Genomic DNA, 16,233 nt, shown 5'->3' with positions numbered 1-16,233 from the left:
CGGACAAGATATAAGATTACAATCACAGACTGTCACCGCTCGTCACTTTAACTCTTTTCCAATTTCTTCGCGTTATTTCAAATCTCAGTTTACACCTTTCTTTACCTCACTGCGTCTCTCTCTCTCTCTCTCTCTAGTTCTCAGATTAATCGCTGTGGAAGAGCAAACCACCACCTGAGACGGCGGAGAGATGGCAGGGTACAGAGTGGAAGATGACTACGATTACCTCTTCAAAGTTGTTCTTATTGGCGATTCTGGAGTCGGGAAATCGAATCTCCTTTCCAGATTCACCAAAAACGAGTTCAACCTCGAGTCTAAATCCACCATTGGCGTCGAGTTCGCTACTCGTACCTTAAAAGTCGATGGTAAGGTCATCAAAGCTCAAATTTGGGATACGGCTGGTCAGGAGAGGTTCGTTCGTTCGTCGTTCTTCTTCTTCTTCTTCTTCTTCTTCTTCTTCTTCTTCTTCTTCTTCTCCGTTTCTTCACTTCCTTCGTCGTCTTTGATTTGTATGTAAATCGGCCGTCAAGCTAGATCTTGGTAATTTACTTTTGAGTACATTGCAATTAGAAGCCACTTTCACGGAGGAGATCACTCTTAGCGCATTTGCTTACATACTTAGGTTCTCGATCTAACAGTGCCTTTTTTAATCGAGTTTCCACAGATCTATATCGTTCTGGTTACTTTTACAGTGGGACGCTAGCGTTTGTCTGAATTGATCTAAATTCATTATACTGTATCGAAATTGAGCTCTTTAAGCCCAATCTATATGTGCTATCAAAATAGTTATTTAGAGTGAATGAAAGCTTAAGATGAAGCTGATCTTATCTTCTCTAGGTCTACGGGTGTGGTGACTATTCAATGTCTGATTCATTCACTGGCTTCTATGCTTGTTTTTAGTTTTTTTGTCCCTTTTTGAGTAGAGAATGGGTTCAACACCCATTTACTAAAGAGTCTCTCCGTTGACTTTGTTCTTCTGAAAAACGGTTGACTGCATTTGACCACCATTGAAAGATAGAATATGGAGGTAGCTATTAATGTAGATTAAAAAAAACTCCCTTCTTCTGGAAATACATCTTTGATTTGACTCAATAGGACCATGATTGCTTGAATTACATCTTAAATTGGATGGATGATCAAGAACTCGTGATTCTTTGTGGTTAATGATCGCTAGAATCAGAAACACTTCCATAGACTATTGTTAGAATGTAGCCAAAGAACTTGCTATCTCTGCTTGTTGAGTTTCCACCATTGAAACCATTGTTTTAATCACTTTTGAAAAGTATGCACATCCTTGACAGCTTGATAAATACATTTCAGGATAATGAAACATAAAAAGCGTATAACAGTTTTCTTCCCTGACACCTTTGCTCTTTTTATCATTTGCGCCACAATTTTAAGACTCAGTTTAATTCTTATCACAGGTACCGTGCCATCACTAGTGCATACTACCGTGGAGCTGTTGGTGCACTCCTAGTATATGATGTAACCCGCCGTGCAACATTTGAGAACGTAGACCGGTGGTTAAAGGAGCTCAAGAACCACACAGATCCAAACATTGTAGTGATGCTGGTTGGTAACAAATCTGATCTCCGTCACTTACTAGCTGTTCCTACAGAAGACGGGAAATCCTACGCGGAACAAGAATCGCTCTGCTTCATGGAAACATCTGCCCTTGAAGCTACCAATGTCGAGGACGCATTTGCAGAGGTGCTGACACAGATCTATCGCATCACAAGCAAGAAGCAAGTAGAAGCTGGTGAAGATGGGAACGCCTCTGTCCCAAAAGGTGAGAAAATTGAAGTTAAAAACGATGTCTCTGCTCTGAAGAAACTCGGGTGCTGCTCAAATTAAACTCGGCTTTTTTTTTCTTCTTACTGTTGAGAGAGAATTATAACCCCCCCCGGTCCATTGTTTGATTATGTCCTTGTTTTGTAATACTATCGACATTTATATGAGTTTTAGACTATACACTACTACATAATGTTTATTTAACTTTTATATCAAGAATTGTAGGTGAACCAGTTTCAATGTACATCAGTTATGAGGCAGAGGAATCTCAGTCTACTTCATTATTCACTGGTTCGTTCTAAAGGGACCACCGCTTTTGCACAGGATCATGGGTTTGTAAGCTGCCATTGCCTCTAATGGAACAATGGCAAAACGTTCATCCTCCTGCAACATTGAACTTTTCGGCTTGATTTTTAAAATAAAGAACAGATTCTCATTTGACTCTGAGAATGAATAAACTCAAGACTGTAAGGTAGAAGCAAGATACGATGCTGCATTTTTACCGTCTCTGTGTAGAGAACACGCGAGGAATTTGAAAGAAGCTAGTTTCTTTTGGTTGTTTACTGTTGTTGAGTACACAGATGTGATGAAATCATAAAACCATAACTTCAGAACCGGGTCGGGTTGAGTTATGTTGTCGGGTTTAGGTCTCATTTTGTCACAGAACTACAAAACGACAACGTTTGAAGCAACTCTTTAGAAAAAAAAGACTCGGAAGCTCAGAGAGAAGAGAGCAGAGAAGAAGAGAAAGCGATAAGAAGAAATGATGGAGGAAGGTCCACCAGCTCCGAAGATCCTTCGAATGGTCTACTTCGTCGGCGCCGGATGTAAGTTCTCTTTGTGATTTTTTCTTCTTCTCTATATTGATCGAGTAGTAAACCCAACAATTTCTAATGACTGGCAGTTCTATGTACTTACGCGATCAATAAGTGGCGTGAGATGGAGAGAAACTCGATTCTGAAGCAGGAGGAGGAGCAAAAGAATCAACAACAAGGAGATGTAGCTTTATTGCATCAATCGCCTACAAATTCGATTCAGAAAGCTATGAAATGATCATCGCTAACCTCCTCCTTTTCTTGTGATTTTGTTTTTTTTTTTGATCTTGCGATTTTAGTATCGTTGTTGACTTTAAAGTTTGGATTTATCTTTCACTCTTCAGTGGAAAAATGAAATTGCACCTGCTTTGTGCTCAATGCAAAGATTGTTAAGCTTTCTTAGCTCATTGGATCGATTGTGTCAATTTGATCAAAAAGGGTTTCCAATAAGTTTAGCATTTGAGTGCAATCCCCGATTGTGCATGTTTATCGACACACACATCATTTCCAAAATCCAAACGAGGTGGTGGAGTTCTTGATGATCGATTTTATTTACCCAAATTTGTTAACGAATCTTTCAGGCGGCGGTCTCTCTCCGTCTCCGTCGTGACATCTGTTCGATCTACTCGTCTTTACGGTGGACCTTTTCAAACAGCCCAATGGACCCAAACCCAATTCCATCGGGCCCATCAACCCTCTACTGGGAAATGCCTAATTGCAAAGTGCAAACAACCTTGCTTACTAGAATAGAAAGCTTTATAATTTCTCCCACCAAAAAAAAAAAAAGATTTGCAATTTCTGGAGATCAAACTAGAGATTTGTGATGGATCATTCATTGCATTTTTTTTTAATTTATTCAACAATGTCAAATAATTTAAAACAGTTCAACATAAGGACACGCCCTTAGGCGTAGGACACGCGACGCACATCCCGTCGTCGCAGTAACCAAACTCACCGCACCATGAAGGGAGTCCGCAACGTCGGACGAAGTAAGTCGAGAAGAAAGCGAAAGTTTCTTCCCATTTTAGATACGTAGCCCTTTCGAAGTAAGTGAAAGCTTTGAGGCTTCCGTCTGAGCCAAGTCTAAGAAACGACGTCGTCCCGTCGTAGTTAATCTTGTTAAGGATTATCGTCACGGCGTTTCCGATCTTCCTTAACTGTAGCAACCGTCGCCGTTTGTTCCCTGGATTCGCATCGGCAGAGCCTAACTTCAAGACAAGCTCGTAAGCGGACGGAACAGTTACGTTGTCTATTTCCCTTGTAACGTCAAAAGTGACGGAACCGTTGAAGTCTCTCTCCGTCCATCCTCCGTAAGCAAGAGACTGACCAGTCTTGTTAACGTACATGGTTAAACCTTTGTTGTCGAGAACCATAGTGTAAGGACCGTCTGAGCCGTCGGTATCGGATTTACGGCTCACGAGTTTGTTGACTCGGACGGTTTTAAGAGACTGACCGGTGAGAAGAGTGTCGGTTGGGTGGTCGAAGCTCTGCCAAACGAACCCGCCGTTCTTGTCGTGTAGTACGAGGTTACCATTAGGCATGAGACGGAGACCAGTTACGCCTTTGTTAACGGTATTTGTCTGCCATTTGACCCGACCGTTAGACTCCGCGAGGACCAGGTTTCCGTCGCGGTTAAGAGAGAGAGTGGACTTTTCTCCCACAGGATTGTTTCGATTGGCGTCCCAAACCCAGCGCATGAGAGATTCGTCTTTTGGGTGACCAGCTCGGATGGCTAAGATATATGCGTTTGGAGTACTATTGTAGAAAAATAGTTGGNACTGTAGCAACCGTCGCCGTTTGTTCCCTGGATTCGCATCGGCAGAGCCTAACTTCAAGACAAGCTCGTAAGCGGACGGAACAGTTACGTTGTCTATTTCCCTTGTAACGTCAAAAGTGACGGAACCGTTGAAGTCTCTCTCCGTCCATCCTCCGTAAGCAAGAGACTTACCAGTCTTGTTAACGTACATGGTTAAACCTTTGTTGTCGAGAACCATAGTGTAAGGACCGTCTGAGCCGTCGGTATCGGATTTACGGCTCACGAGTTTGTTGACTCGGACGGTTTTAAGAGACTGACCGGTGAGAAGAGTGTCGGTTGGGTGGTCGAAGCTCTGCCAAACGAACCCGCCGTTCTTGTCGTGTAGTACGAGGTTACCATTAGGCATGAGACGGAGACCAGTTACGCCTTTGTTAACGGTATTTGTCTGCCATTTGACCCGACCGTTAGACTCCGCGAGGACCAGGTTTCCGTCGCGGTTAAGAGAGAGAGTGGACTTTTCTCCCACAGGATTGTTTCGATTGGCGTCCCAAACCCAGCGCATGAGAGATTCGTCTTTTGGGTGACCAGCTCGGATGGCTAAGATATATGCGTTTGGAGTACTATTGTAGAAAAATAGTTGGAAAGGACCTGAAGAGAAAATATTAGTCTGGCTTTCGGTCTGAATGATTCTATAGTTAGCGTTGTATTCGGTGATGTAGTCGCCGAACTCGTCTTGGTTTATGATCTTGAATGTTTTGTTGGAAGGGACTTGGGCTACTATAGTCTGAGTAGTGGACAGTAGAAGTAGGGTTAGGAAGAAATTAAGTGGAGACATTACTTAGTTTGTTATTTTCTTTGGTAATGAAAGTCTGATGATTGTGTTGTGTTTAGAACTCAAATGTTGGATGCGTATATATATATATATATATATATATATATATATATATTATTGAGGGTAAAGGGTAATCTAGAGTTTTTGTTTTTTTAGTAGTCTTTATAATTGACTAGTTCGAGTTGAATGGTAACACTTGGGTTCACCTATTGATTAGTGTGAGGATTTGGATAAGGACTATATGCAAGTAGTGGGAATTTTCGAATATTTTCATACAACTTTATAAGATCTGGTCGCTGACGCGTGTACAAACAGATGGCTACAGGACGCAAGAAGAAAATGAGACCCAATTGGATGGTCCTTGCTCATCATTGTGAGTTGTAATGGTATGAGCCTTGGTTATAAGGAGATTTAATTACGAGTAAAAGAATATTTGGAGATGTATACTGTATACAGTATACGTAGACACGATAAAAATTAGTATATAACACGACCATTAGTACAAACCCCTGTGAAAATAAGCGAGAAAACAGTTCTTAGTTGACATCTTTCTATTTGTGGTGATCGTTTGTAATAATATAGATTCCTTTTTAGTGATTAGTTACTGTTGGGGTTGTCACATAATTTAGATAGTGTCATAATTTAATAACTCTCCTGGAAAACCATAAATCCAATAGAGATTTAAGAGTCGACATCTTCAAGTTAAAACTTATTCGACATCTTTATCTCAACGCAGTTCAATTTGATGAATAATTAATGAATAACGATATATTATTAGATGGATCAGTGTGTACGGAGATCTAATTATATGTCTTCTTTTCAATTACTACCTCAACTTAAAGTTATTGACTTCGGAACCATTTTTATTAAGTATAAACGTGGGTGAACCATTATGTACGTTATACAAACACAGCTTATAATTTGTTTGTCTCCGCAACCTCAAATTCATCATCCACCATACGACGATAATGATCTTTAAAATTTGTAGTGCGAAGCGCGAGTAATATATAGTCTTATACGCACCCCCAGCCACATGTACGATGTCGTATAGTACGGCTTAAGAAATTACTCAAATTGTCAAAGAATATAAACATTCAGACTTAAGTAAGTAAAGCCAGTTTGACTACTTTATTTCTTGCATTATAATTACATCCGTTTGATTCCCTTTGTTTCCATACAAAAACAGAGAAGAAGAAAAAAAATGACATTAGCATCAAAATTACTTACTCTTCTTTCTCTTTTTCTTCTGATCTCGCTTGTCCGATCACAAGTTCCTCCGTTGGAGCAATTCCGATTCCTTAACAACGGCGACTTCGGGGAATCCACGGTGGAGTACGGCGCAAGTTACAGAGATTTAGGTGTAATCCGTAACCAATTTCGTCTATGTTTCTTCAACACCACGCCAAACGAATTCACACTCGGTATCGGGATGGGAACAGGAAGATCTGATTCCATCATTCGTTGGGTATGGCAGGCTAACCCGCAAAATCCAGTCCAAGAAGAGGCTTCTCTTTCGTTCGGACCGGAGGGAAACCTCGTCCTGGCCCAACCGAATGGAAAAGTAGTCTGGCAGACTAAGACGGAAAATAAAGGTGTTATAGGCTTAACGATGAATGAAAATGGCAATCTTGTGTTGTTTAATGATAGAGGATGGCCAGTATGGAAGAGCTTTGATTTCCCTAAGGATACGCTCTTGGTCGGTCAGTCTCTTACTCTCGATGGCCCGAACAAACTCGTAAGTCGCAACAACAGGTTTAATCTTATCTTAGAGCCCGACCGACTCGTTCTAAGTCATTCAATCTCTAAGCGCAACAACAAATCCGTTTTGTATTATGCTATAGAAGGTCGGTTTATTCCAAGCGCCACGTTTTACGCCGCTAAAGACCAAGGGACCGCGACTCAATTGGGCCTAGCCACACCGGGGCTTAGGCCTGAGTTTCCTTATAAACATTTTCTCGCGAGGCCTAGATTCAACGCGTCACAAAGTTTCCTCAGGCTTGACGCTGATGGAAATCTTAGGATCTACACTTTTGATTTCAAGGTCAGTTTTCTTGCATGGGAAGTAACGTTCGAGCTTTTCAACCACGACAACAACGAGTGTTGGTTACCGTCGAAGTGTGGAGAGTTTGGGATTTGTGAGAATAATCAGTGTGTGGCTTGCCCGTTGGAGGTGGGCTTACAGGGCTGGACTAAGGATTGTAAGCCTAAGAAGGTGAAGAGTTGTGATCCGAAGACGTTTCATTATTATAGACTAGGAGGTGTTCACCATTTCATGACTAAGTACAGCGCTGGTCTTGCGGTTGGAGAGAGTAAATTTCGTGGTTCGTGTAGTCGAGACTGCAAATGCGTGGGATATTTTTACGATAAGAGTAGCTCCAAGTGTTGGATTGGTTATGAGCTTGGGACTTTAGTCAAAGTGTCTGATTCTAGAAAAGTGGCTTATATCAAAACCCCTAACGTTTGATCAGTAACGAGCGTTAAATCTATGTCAACTATCAAGTAAGTCGGTGTACGGTGTACTCTTATAAACCAAAATTGAATTTTGTTATGATTAATTAAGCCTCTATATCCAAGTATCCAACAGAGAACTATCAACTATTGTCATCTAACAAATATTTTAATCAAAATTGTGCTTCTTAGTTACTTACTTAGCATAAATTAAACATGTAAAGTCTCCAAATACAGAATTAGTATGCAAACTAGCATGATGATATAATCGTATTCGTATATAGTAGTTTAATAGTCGTAAACTCGTTTTCTTCCTAGGTTTGAACATGATATGTTCGTAGAACTCTTCATCTCTATCCATCTCCACTCTCCAGTTTGGTTGTTTTTTTTTTTTCTACTTTCTATTTCTAGTGTGGTAGTCTTTTTAGGCGTGTAGTAGAAAAGGTGAAAACATAACGGGCTTTAAGAAGCCCATTAAATGAACAACTTAAGCCCATCAAAAAGCCTTCTTTTTTATCTAAAATCTAAAATCTAAAATCTAAAATGTACCACACTGACCCTCTGATTCGCTAAGATACTTTTAACTTTGTCACTAATCCTTTTTTCATTGCTTGCTTCGTCGAGAAGGGAAAGAAGAGCTAACTTCGTTCTGCAATCTCCATTGTTCACCAAAGCTCTCGATGGATCTAACGACGACGCGGCAGAGGCGTCCACTTCTCTCTGATTCATCTTCTTCTTCTTCTACCAAGTCTTACTCGAAGACCGATAAGCCCAGCCGATCTAACGGCGGCGATGCGGAGGATCCTGGTCTCCGGTGGTTCTTGCCGTTTATAGCGCTATGTTATCTTCGTTACATGAGCGCGACTTCGAACATCATTCATGACTGCGATGAAGTGTTCAATTACTGGGAGCCTCTCCATTATCTTCTCTACAAGTCGGGATTTCAGACCTGGGAATACAGGTTTGCTTTTTTTGCGCTGCTCTTATCTGTTGTTCTATAATGCGCATTCACGTATTACTTGAGCTGTTGTTCTATGTGTATGTATCAGTAATAGCTGCTTCAAGTTAGTTCGAATTTGAAATCTGAAATGTGAAATTTGATTTCGATGGAATCGTTTATCGAGCTTTGTATTTAGAGTGTATCGTATCCTGCTTTCTCGAAGAGAAAACAAGTGTGGCTAGGTTCTCCTTGCTTATTAGTATCTGATGCTTTGAGTTCAGATAACTTCAATCGCTATTTTACTATCTGATGCTTGTCCTCCATCTAATAAAATTTGAATTTATTTTCTGTGTATCATCAATATGATTGTAACTTGAGTTTTTATATGAAAACAAATATAATCATGTTCAAATTTTGAGTTATCAAACTTAATAATTACTGTTATTTTTTTGTTTGTTTACAGTTCCAACTTTGCTCTTCGATCCTACTTGTACATTCTATTTCATGAACTGGCTGGGCGGCCTGCTTCTTGGTGGTTTGGTGATGAGAAGGTAAGCAATGCAAACTTACTGATGTACATTCTAATTCGTATATATAACTGCATATCTCTTATCCAATTTTTATCTACCATTTTGGGTAGGTTAGAGTCTTCTATGCAGTAAGACTCTTCCTCGGACTGGTTTCTGCAGTTTCAGACACTGTCCTGGTTGTTGCGCTCTCCAGAAAGTACGGGAAACGTATTGCTACATATGCAGTTGCGATGCTTTGCTTAACCAGTGGTTGCTTCTTTGCTAGCACCAGTGAGTGTTTTGTTTAATGTTGGTTTTTTAATCTTTCTTAAGCTCTCATATTGCTTTGCTTATATAGACTTTTCCAAGGTGTTCTTGCATCTGATAGATTTTTTAGTTTCAAATGCTTGTAGAAGTTATTCCGATGACATTTTTCTTCTGCCTTGGTGCGAACTTGGCATTATGTTCTGGTTTCTTACTAATTCATCTTTCCCTAAATTGGATAGGTTTCCTCCCCAGTTCATTTTCCATGTACGCCATTAGCCTCTCATCTGGTTTACTACTTTTCGAGAAGTATGCCATGGCTGTTGCAGTTTCGGTGGTCGGGGTGCTTCTTGGCTGGCCATTTTCTATCTTGGCATTTTTACCTGTCGTTATTTACTCTCTGGTTAAGAGATTCAAACAAGCATTTATCTCTGGCGCTGTCACCTCTTTTTTTATCCTAGTAAGTTTACACCAATCTTAGGCGCTTTGTCTGTGTGGATTGTATGGGAATTATTGCATGTTGCTGACTTTCATTTGCATCTGGAACTGAAAGGTACTTTTCTTAATACTTTCTAGGGACTCTCAGTACTTGTGGATTACTATTATTACAAGAGGTGGACATCGTCGGTTTTGAATCTCTTGATATACAATGTGTTAGGGGGTGGAGAGAGCCATCTCTATGGAACTGAAGGACCATTATTTTATATAAGAAATGGATTCAACAACTTCAACTTCTGTTTCATCTTGGCAATATTGTTTGTCGCAATATATCCTGTTATCAGAAAAAAGTATGACCATGGCCTGTTAGTTGTGATTTCGCCGATGTATATTTGGCTGGCGTTCATGTCACTTCAGTCCCACAAAGAAGAAAGGTGACTTTCTTTATCTTTCATCTTGTAGTTCTTGGAGCAGTTATTTGGTGGCTTCTAGATCTTGATGAATCTGATTTTATGATACTTAAATCACGGTATCCAACAAACAATGTTTTTGATTTTCAATTGATTGCTGCAGGTTCCTGTATCCTATATACCCTCTTATATGTGTCTCTGCTTCTGCTGTTATCGAGAACATCCCTGAACTTTTCCGGGAAAAGTATAGCTCACGTGAAAGTTTTCTGGTGACAGTAAGTTCTAACTTGCAATATATCTGTCTCTGATTTATTCCTTTCCATAAATTGAAATGTCCGATAGTCACATTTTTTTTTTAATATGTAGATAACCAAATATCTCCGACCTGTGATTCTTGGTGTTATCTTATGTGCTTCACATTCTCGCACATTTGCTCTGATTAATGGCTATTCCGCTCCCTTAGAGGTCTACAAACTACTGGAGCACCATGATGATGCAGGACCAGGTATATTTATTTGGAACAGAACTCCTTGATCGTTAGGATGCAAATACGAGTGAAAGGCCAAATCTCACTTTTACTTCAAAGAATAGGAATTTGCCATCGGACTAAGAGGAATGAAGTCCTTTTGTCAAAAGTTTTCTGATCACTGATGAGTTCTTGGTAAATCAGGTTCTGTTCTATGTGTGGGAAGTGAATGGCATCGATACCCATCATCGTTTTTTGTGCCTGACTACATTAGCGAAGTACGGTGGATCGATGATGGATTCCGTGGTCTTCTTCCATTCCCATTTAACAGTACACTTGGAGGCACTGCAGCATCACCTCCATACTTCAACAACAAGAACCAAGCGTCTGAAGAACAATATGTAAAACTCGCACTCTTTTACAATGAAACCCTTCCAAACTTCTTGAATCATAAACTCGAGCATCGCTTAATTTTCTCCATCTTTTGTTTTCAGTTAAAGAACATCGAAACATGTACATTCCTCATTGAGTTGCAGCTTAGCAGACCATATCAATATATAGGCAGCGACTTATCTACATGGGAGGTACCGTATAAGAAATAAACCATTTCCTGAAACAAAATCAAATCTTTAATCTCACTTACCTCATCTCCACTTGTTTTTAATGCCCTTTTTTTCAGGCTATTGCGGTGTTACCTTATTTGGACAGAGAGCTTTCCCCAGCTAAGTATAGATCGTTTTTCATCCCGCACATGTGGCAGGAGAAAAATGTGTTTGGCAAATACGTCGCACTTAGAAGAGTCCCAAAATAAATAAAACACGAATCCTTAAACTCTGTAGACTTGTTTGTAGCTTTTAACTCAGTTCATTGGCCAGTTTTGAGCGAGATGTAAGAACTAATATAACTGATTAGTATCGGCTTTCTCACGTTCACGGTTGTAGTCGTAAACTTTTGAGGTACAAACGGTCGGAAGGACATGAAAGATTTTGTTGCTCTTCAAAGTCTGTATCTTTTATTTGACCTTTTGGTATTGCGGATTCCAATTTTGACTACTGAGAAAAAGAGATTAAAACGAGAAGACTATGGAGAGGACTAGATATTTCTGTCATCTTGAGTTAGCGTTCGACCAACGCATTAGTAAAAGGCACGAAAAGAACAAAACAGATATGAAAAGCAGTGACGAACGAAGGTTATCTTAAAAAAAATTATTGAACTAAAAAAGGTTTTATATCGTCATTATGTTACCATCCAACCGAGCTCAACAGTGCATGTCGTTATGTTAACAAGAAAACGGATTTTCCGAAATGATTTTTAAGAATATGTATCATACTACTATTCTTATAGAAAAAATAGTAGTATAAATTAGAATTTAGATTTTCACAAATGAATTACATATGTGATGTTTCCTTTTCTTTTCTTTTGGTCAGACATATTAATCAGAAAAAAAATATTTTCCGAAAAGAGAAAAAGAAAAGAAGAATTAAAAGCATCAAAAGGGGAGCACGAAACGAGAGACAACGAAGCGTAACTCGATTAATCATCACCTCACCTTCTTTGCTGAGCTTCGTTCTCTCTCTCTCTCTCAAAAACCCTAATTTCTCCTCCTGTGATCGATCGAATCCGATAGCCCGAGATAATGGCCAATAGTAATCTTCCCCGAAGAATCATCAAGGTACGTTTTCCCGATCCTCTGTTCAATCCTCCGATCCCTAGATTTCATTTTTGGGGATTTGTAAATCCGAAATCAGAAGAAGGAACCTCTCTTTGCCTTATTACTAATTCAGTATAATTTGGGTTACGAAGAATTTTGATAGCTTTGTTTGAGTTTTTTTTTATCTCCCATCTACGTTTCTGCAACTTATGTGATCTGACTTTTACTCTTTTTTTTTCTTTCTCCGATCTGATAGGAAACTCAACGTTTACTTAGTGAACCTGGTAAGTTCATCAATTCATTCCATCTATTTTTAGTTTTACAGTCGATTTGAGCTGAATCAGTTGGTTTTGGTAGCTGGAATTATGGATTTTAATGGATGTAAACTCGATCGACCTTTTTTTTTTTTGGGCAGCTCCTGGGATAAGTGCGTCTCCATCAGAGGAAAATATGCGCTACTTCAATGTTATGATTCTTGGTCCTACTCAATCTCCTTATGAAGGTACTTAATTTGTTTTAATCTCTTAAGGTGCTTTTTTTGATTGCATGCTAATGGAAATGTCACGGTCTTGATCTTTGTTAATACAAACAAATATGTCTGTTTAGGTACTAGAGTTTCTATTGATCTTATAGATTGCTGGTGTTTGGGATTTGTGGTGGTATGAATAATGATTAGTCTATAAGCTACCTTTGATTTCATATTTACACAGTTGGTTTCACTAGCATCATATTTCTATCAATTGATGTTTACCAAATCATTTTGTTTGGTTTCGAATTTCGTAGGAGGAGTTTTCAAGTTGGAGCTCTTTTTGCCTGAAGAATATCCTATGGCAGCTCCCAAGGTAAGTTGCTTCAACTTTTGTGAGTTTTTTCCGTTTTCATTTCACGTTTCTGATCCTTTCGCTGCATTTATTACATTTCCTGGGTTTAGTTGAGTAGAATTAGTGTACCCCCACATCGTGTTAAATGTAAATGGCTATTTAGGATTGGTTTTAAGATTCTATTTAACTCTTAATATTTGGATTTTATACCAAATGGGTTTTTTTTATTAGATTGATGATTCTGGTTCCAAATATATTTTCACGTTTAGCATGAGACAAGGTACCCGTAGTGTTTACATCTGATATAAAAGTTTGTGGGCCTTATTGATGATATTATTTGAAACACAGGTTAGGTTTCTCACCAAGATATACCATCCTAACATCGACAAGGTCTGTTGTGAAATCTTTCCTTTTCTTCTCTTAATAGCAATATCATTAACCAAACACATGGTCTTTGATCCCTATGAAATATTTTTTGTTTGCTTTTTATCATGTATATATAGCTTGGAAGAATCTGTCTTGACATACTGAAAGATAAGTGGAGCCCTGCACTACAAATACGAACTGTGCTCTTGAGGTATCAATATTTTCTATAGACATTAGTTATTATTGCAACTAACATTAGTTATTGACTTATTATGGTTTTCCCATGCCGTGTAAAATAGTATTCAAGCTCTTCTAAGTGCACCCAACCCAGATGATCCACTGTCTGAGAACATAGCTAAGCATTGGAAAAGTAACGAAGCAGAAGCTGTTGAAACAGGTGATAACTTAAAACTCAATAAGTTATATAACAAAACATAGTCCTCTCCTCTTTAATTCTGGTAATCTCATATCAATGTGAACACATGCAGCTAAGGAATGGACTCGTCTTTACGCAAGTGGTGCTTGAATGAAGATTGCAAATGGAGAAAGATCATTGTCATTTAAATAACATTATATATGGTGAAACTCTATCTCAAGGTTTTATCTGAATCCTTTTTTCTGAAAAAAAACAGGGAAAAAGATTTGTACTCTCTGAATTTGTATAACTAGGGGAATTTAAGACTTGTTTGCCCGTATTTGCAATCTAACTTTCTTCAAATGTGCTTGGCTTGATCTTTGCTTGTGTCAAACAAAAATCCTCTATATTACTTCAAGCAATCTAGATAATCAGATTTGACAGGTTGTGGATGAAGGTAAATTTGATGAATAATGGAGAATGTTACTATTACAGGTGTATGAGATGTCTACTTTAAATGAAGCAGTTTATTTTGGTCAAATGTGAAACAAACAAAAAAGGGGGTAAAAAAGTAGTCACAGACGAATGAGATTTTCAGAGTTTGTAAAAATGGCATTATCAGAAACTTGACTCGTCAGTTGATGGACGCCTCAAGAAGTACCTCATACTATTAGTAAGAACCTACAAAACCAAATTTGCTTTCATTTCAGTAAAATCATTTCGACTCATTCATTAAGAGAAAAGTCTGATTTGTAAACTTTTACCTGCTGGAGAGGCTTGATTAGGGCTTTGTTCTTGTAGCTTACATGGAACTTTACCTTAGCCAGCAAACCCTATTTGTTTCACATACAACAATAAGAATCATCAACATGAGAGAAGAGAGGAATATTATATGTATGTTTAAACTTTACACATAGTAAGAAGGTCTAGTGTTTAAACTTAAGATTCTTAATTACCTCAGTATCGAATTCTCCAGATTCGACAGCCACGCTGATATCTGAAATGATCTTCACCAGCTCAACTAATAGTCCAGGTCTATCCGCTGTTTCTATGAAGAGTAAACTGCATCCTCAACATATAGTTACGAATCAATGATAAAATCATATAGTAGTACTAAAAAAATATATGCATTTCGATGGATAAATGAAGATATGGTGATAGAGTTGTTGATAAGGTATGGGTTTTGTTTAACCTGCGGTCTGGTCCATCATCTTCAATGCTTATATGTGTTGCTATGTCCACATCGATCTGACAATAAACACAAACAATCAAAATAAGTTTTGGGACTAACTTCGAAGTTGCGTGCTTCTTCCCTTCTTCATCAAAAGTGAATACTATAATGAAGTTTTAATACTTGTCCTCTACATTGACCCGCCAAATCAAAAATTGTTAATTATTATTAGTTAAGTCTTTGTTATCTCTAATTCTTATATCTTAGCTGTACATGACCGGGAAGAGGAAGAGCAGTTAATGTTAGATGATAAAGTTATATACAAACAACATCACATTTTAAGGATTTGTTTACCGGTTCAGTTGGAGGAAGAACACCAAAAGCTGCTCCCATAGCTAATTGAGAACTTGATTCCTGATCCAAATCATCGAGAAGCAATGTTAAAGAGTTGAGAAACTATGTAACATAGGAAATTTAAAAAGAGAGGATATTATTAGGACACAAGTAGCTTACAGGATGAAACTCAAGCAAATTGTTTATGACAGTGAGACGAATAGCCTCAAGCAACTCAGGGTCTTCTACTTTTCTGCCACTATCCCTGTTTCAGAACAATAGAGTCAGCACAAAACTCAATTCCAAAGTCAACTCTCTCTTACAAAGTCAAAAGTAAACAACATTAACAATCTAAACGACTCTTATCACTCAAAAAACTTCTTAGATGGTATGAAAAGACATACGCTTTAGTAATGGCAAACTTGTTGTGCTTTCCGGAAGAATCGAGGTAAACATTTGCCTTGACGACATTCAAGCCTAAGTTCTTGAGCGCATTCATCTGGATATTATAAAAGACTGATCAGATCAAGAAGCAATCAAAAACTCGCAAAGGAAAAAAAAGGGAGTTAAAAGAACAAGTCATCATTTTACAGTGTCAAGAAGAGCACCAAGACGGTCACCAAAGGTAACTTCGACAACGGTAGCATCAGGGTCAGAATCTTGGTCGATAATGACAACTGGAGTTGGTACTTTATCAGAATCAGCCGCACTTCCATTCTTCTGAATCAAGAAAAACAAAAATCAAACTTGAGAGTCTATTTATTATTAATTAGTGTCCTCTTTCTTGTGTAAATCCAAATTCATTTCCATATACCTCCACAGCAGTAGCATTTGATGCTCGGGTCTTCAAATTGGATAATCTAAATA

General features: G+C 38.6%; 7 protein-coding genes across 11 annotated transcripts in view; 5 read left to right on the top strand and 2 right to left on the bottom strand.

Annotated features, from left to right (window-relative positions):
- On the top strand, nucleotides 75-2,001 carry LOC104740379 (ras-related protein RABA1b). Its single transcript, XM_010460948.2, has 2 exons — nucleotides 75-411; nucleotides 1,425-2,001. Exons 1-2 carry the CDS (start codon nucleotides 191-193, stop codon nucleotides 1,852-1,854), a joined length of 651 nt encoding a protein of 216 aa, XP_010459250.1. The 5' UTR covers nucleotides 75-190; the 3' UTR covers nucleotides 1,855-2,001.
- Nucleotides 2,412-3,013, top strand: LOC104740378. Its single transcript, XM_010460947.2, has 2 exons — nucleotides 2,412-2,618; nucleotides 2,696-3,013. Exons 1-2 carry the CDS (start codon nucleotides 2,555-2,557, stop codon nucleotides 2,842-2,844), a joined length of 213 nt encoding a protein of 70 aa, XP_010459249.1. The 5' UTR covers nucleotides 2,412-2,554; the 3' UTR covers nucleotides 2,845-3,013.
- Nucleotides 3,420-5,237, bottom strand: LOC104740377 (epidermis-specific secreted glycoprotein EP1-like). The gene is made up of 2 exons (XM_019236107.1): nucleotides 4,582-5,237; nucleotides 3,420-3,960 (listed from the first exon to the last, which is right to left on the bottom strand). Exons 1-2 carry the CDS (start codon nucleotides 5,195-5,197, stop codon nucleotides 3,491-3,493), a joined length of 1,086 nt encoding a protein of 361 aa, XP_019091652.1. The 5' UTR covers nucleotides 5,198-5,237; the 3' UTR covers nucleotides 3,420-3,490.
- Nucleotides 6,318-7,695, top strand: LOC104740376 (epidermis-specific secreted glycoprotein EP1-like). Its single transcript, XM_010460944.2, has one exon. The coding sequence runs from the start codon at nucleotides 6,396-6,398 to the stop codon at nucleotides 7,656-7,658; it is 1,263 nt and encodes a 420-aa protein (XP_010459246.1). The 5' UTR covers nucleotides 6,318-6,395; the 3' UTR covers nucleotides 7,659-7,695.
- LOC104740375 (dol-P-Man:Man(6)GlcNAc(2)-PP-Dol alpha-1,2-mannosyltransferase-like) lies at nucleotides 8,209-11,670 on the top strand. Its single transcript, XM_010460942.2, has 10 exons — nucleotides 8,209-8,603; nucleotides 9,046-9,133; nucleotides 9,223-9,382; nucleotides 9,598-9,815; nucleotides 9,932-10,227; nucleotides 10,367-10,478; nucleotides 10,570-10,708; nucleotides 10,874-11,070; nucleotides 11,164-11,253; nucleotides 11,349-11,670. The coding sequence occupies exons 1-10, from the start codon at nucleotides 8,323-8,325 to the stop codon at nucleotides 11,478-11,480; spliced, it is 1,713 nt and encodes a 570-aa protein (XP_010459244.1). The 5' UTR covers nucleotides 8,209-8,322; the 3' UTR covers nucleotides 11,481-11,670.
- Nucleotides 12,108-14,225, top strand: LOC104740374 (ubiquitin-conjugating enzyme E2 36). The gene is made up of 8 exons (XM_010460941.2): nucleotides 12,108-12,341; nucleotides 12,577-12,604; nucleotides 12,736-12,822; nucleotides 13,104-13,162; nucleotides 13,490-13,531; nucleotides 13,645-13,718; nucleotides 13,807-13,904; nucleotides 13,996-14,225. The coding sequence occupies exons 1-8, from the start codon at nucleotides 12,306-12,308 to the stop codon at nucleotides 14,031-14,033; spliced, it is 462 nt and encodes a 153-aa protein (XP_010459243.1). The 5' UTR covers nucleotides 12,108-12,305; the 3' UTR covers nucleotides 14,034-14,225.
- Nucleotides 14,315-16,233, bottom strand: part of LOC104740372 (ACT domain-containing protein ACR11) — a 2,856-nt gene continuing 937 nt past the window's right edge. For 4 of the 5 annotated variants that reach the window (XM_019236362.1, XM_019236363.1, XM_010460939.1 and 1 more), the window contains 9 exons: nucleotides 16,181-16,226; nucleotides 15,958-16,086; nucleotides 15,771-15,865; nucleotides 15,547-15,631; nucleotides 15,388-15,447; nucleotides 15,055-15,110; nucleotides 14,819-14,924; nucleotides 14,627-14,695; nucleotides 14,315-14,543 (listed from right to left, as the gene is read on the bottom strand). In XM_019236362.1, the coding sequence (XP_019091907.1) occupies nucleotides 14,481-14,543; nucleotides 14,627-14,695; nucleotides 14,819-14,924; nucleotides 15,055-15,110; nucleotides 15,388-15,447; nucleotides 15,547-15,631; nucleotides 15,771-15,865; nucleotides 15,958-16,086; nucleotides 16,181-16,226 (709 nt within the window). In that variant the 3' untranslated portion in view covers nucleotides 14,315-14,480. The remainder of the gene's footprint in view (nucleotides 14,544-14,626; nucleotides 14,696-14,818; nucleotides 14,925-15,054; nucleotides 15,111-15,387; nucleotides 15,448-15,546; nucleotides 15,632-15,770; nucleotides 15,866-15,957; nucleotides 16,087-16,180; nucleotides 16,227-16,233) is intronic. The other variant, XM_010460940.1, reaches the window with a different exon arrangement.

Source organism: Camelina sativa, chromosome 14 (assembly GCF_000633955.1).
Source record: "Camelina sativa cultivar DH55 chromosome 14, Cs, whole genome shotgun sequence".
In the NCBI taxonomy this organism is placed as follows: domain Eukaryota; kingdom Viridiplantae; phylum Streptophyta; class Magnoliopsida; order Brassicales; family Brassicaceae; genus Camelina; species Camelina sativa.
This window is presented reverse-complemented; position numbering and strand designations above follow the sequence as displayed.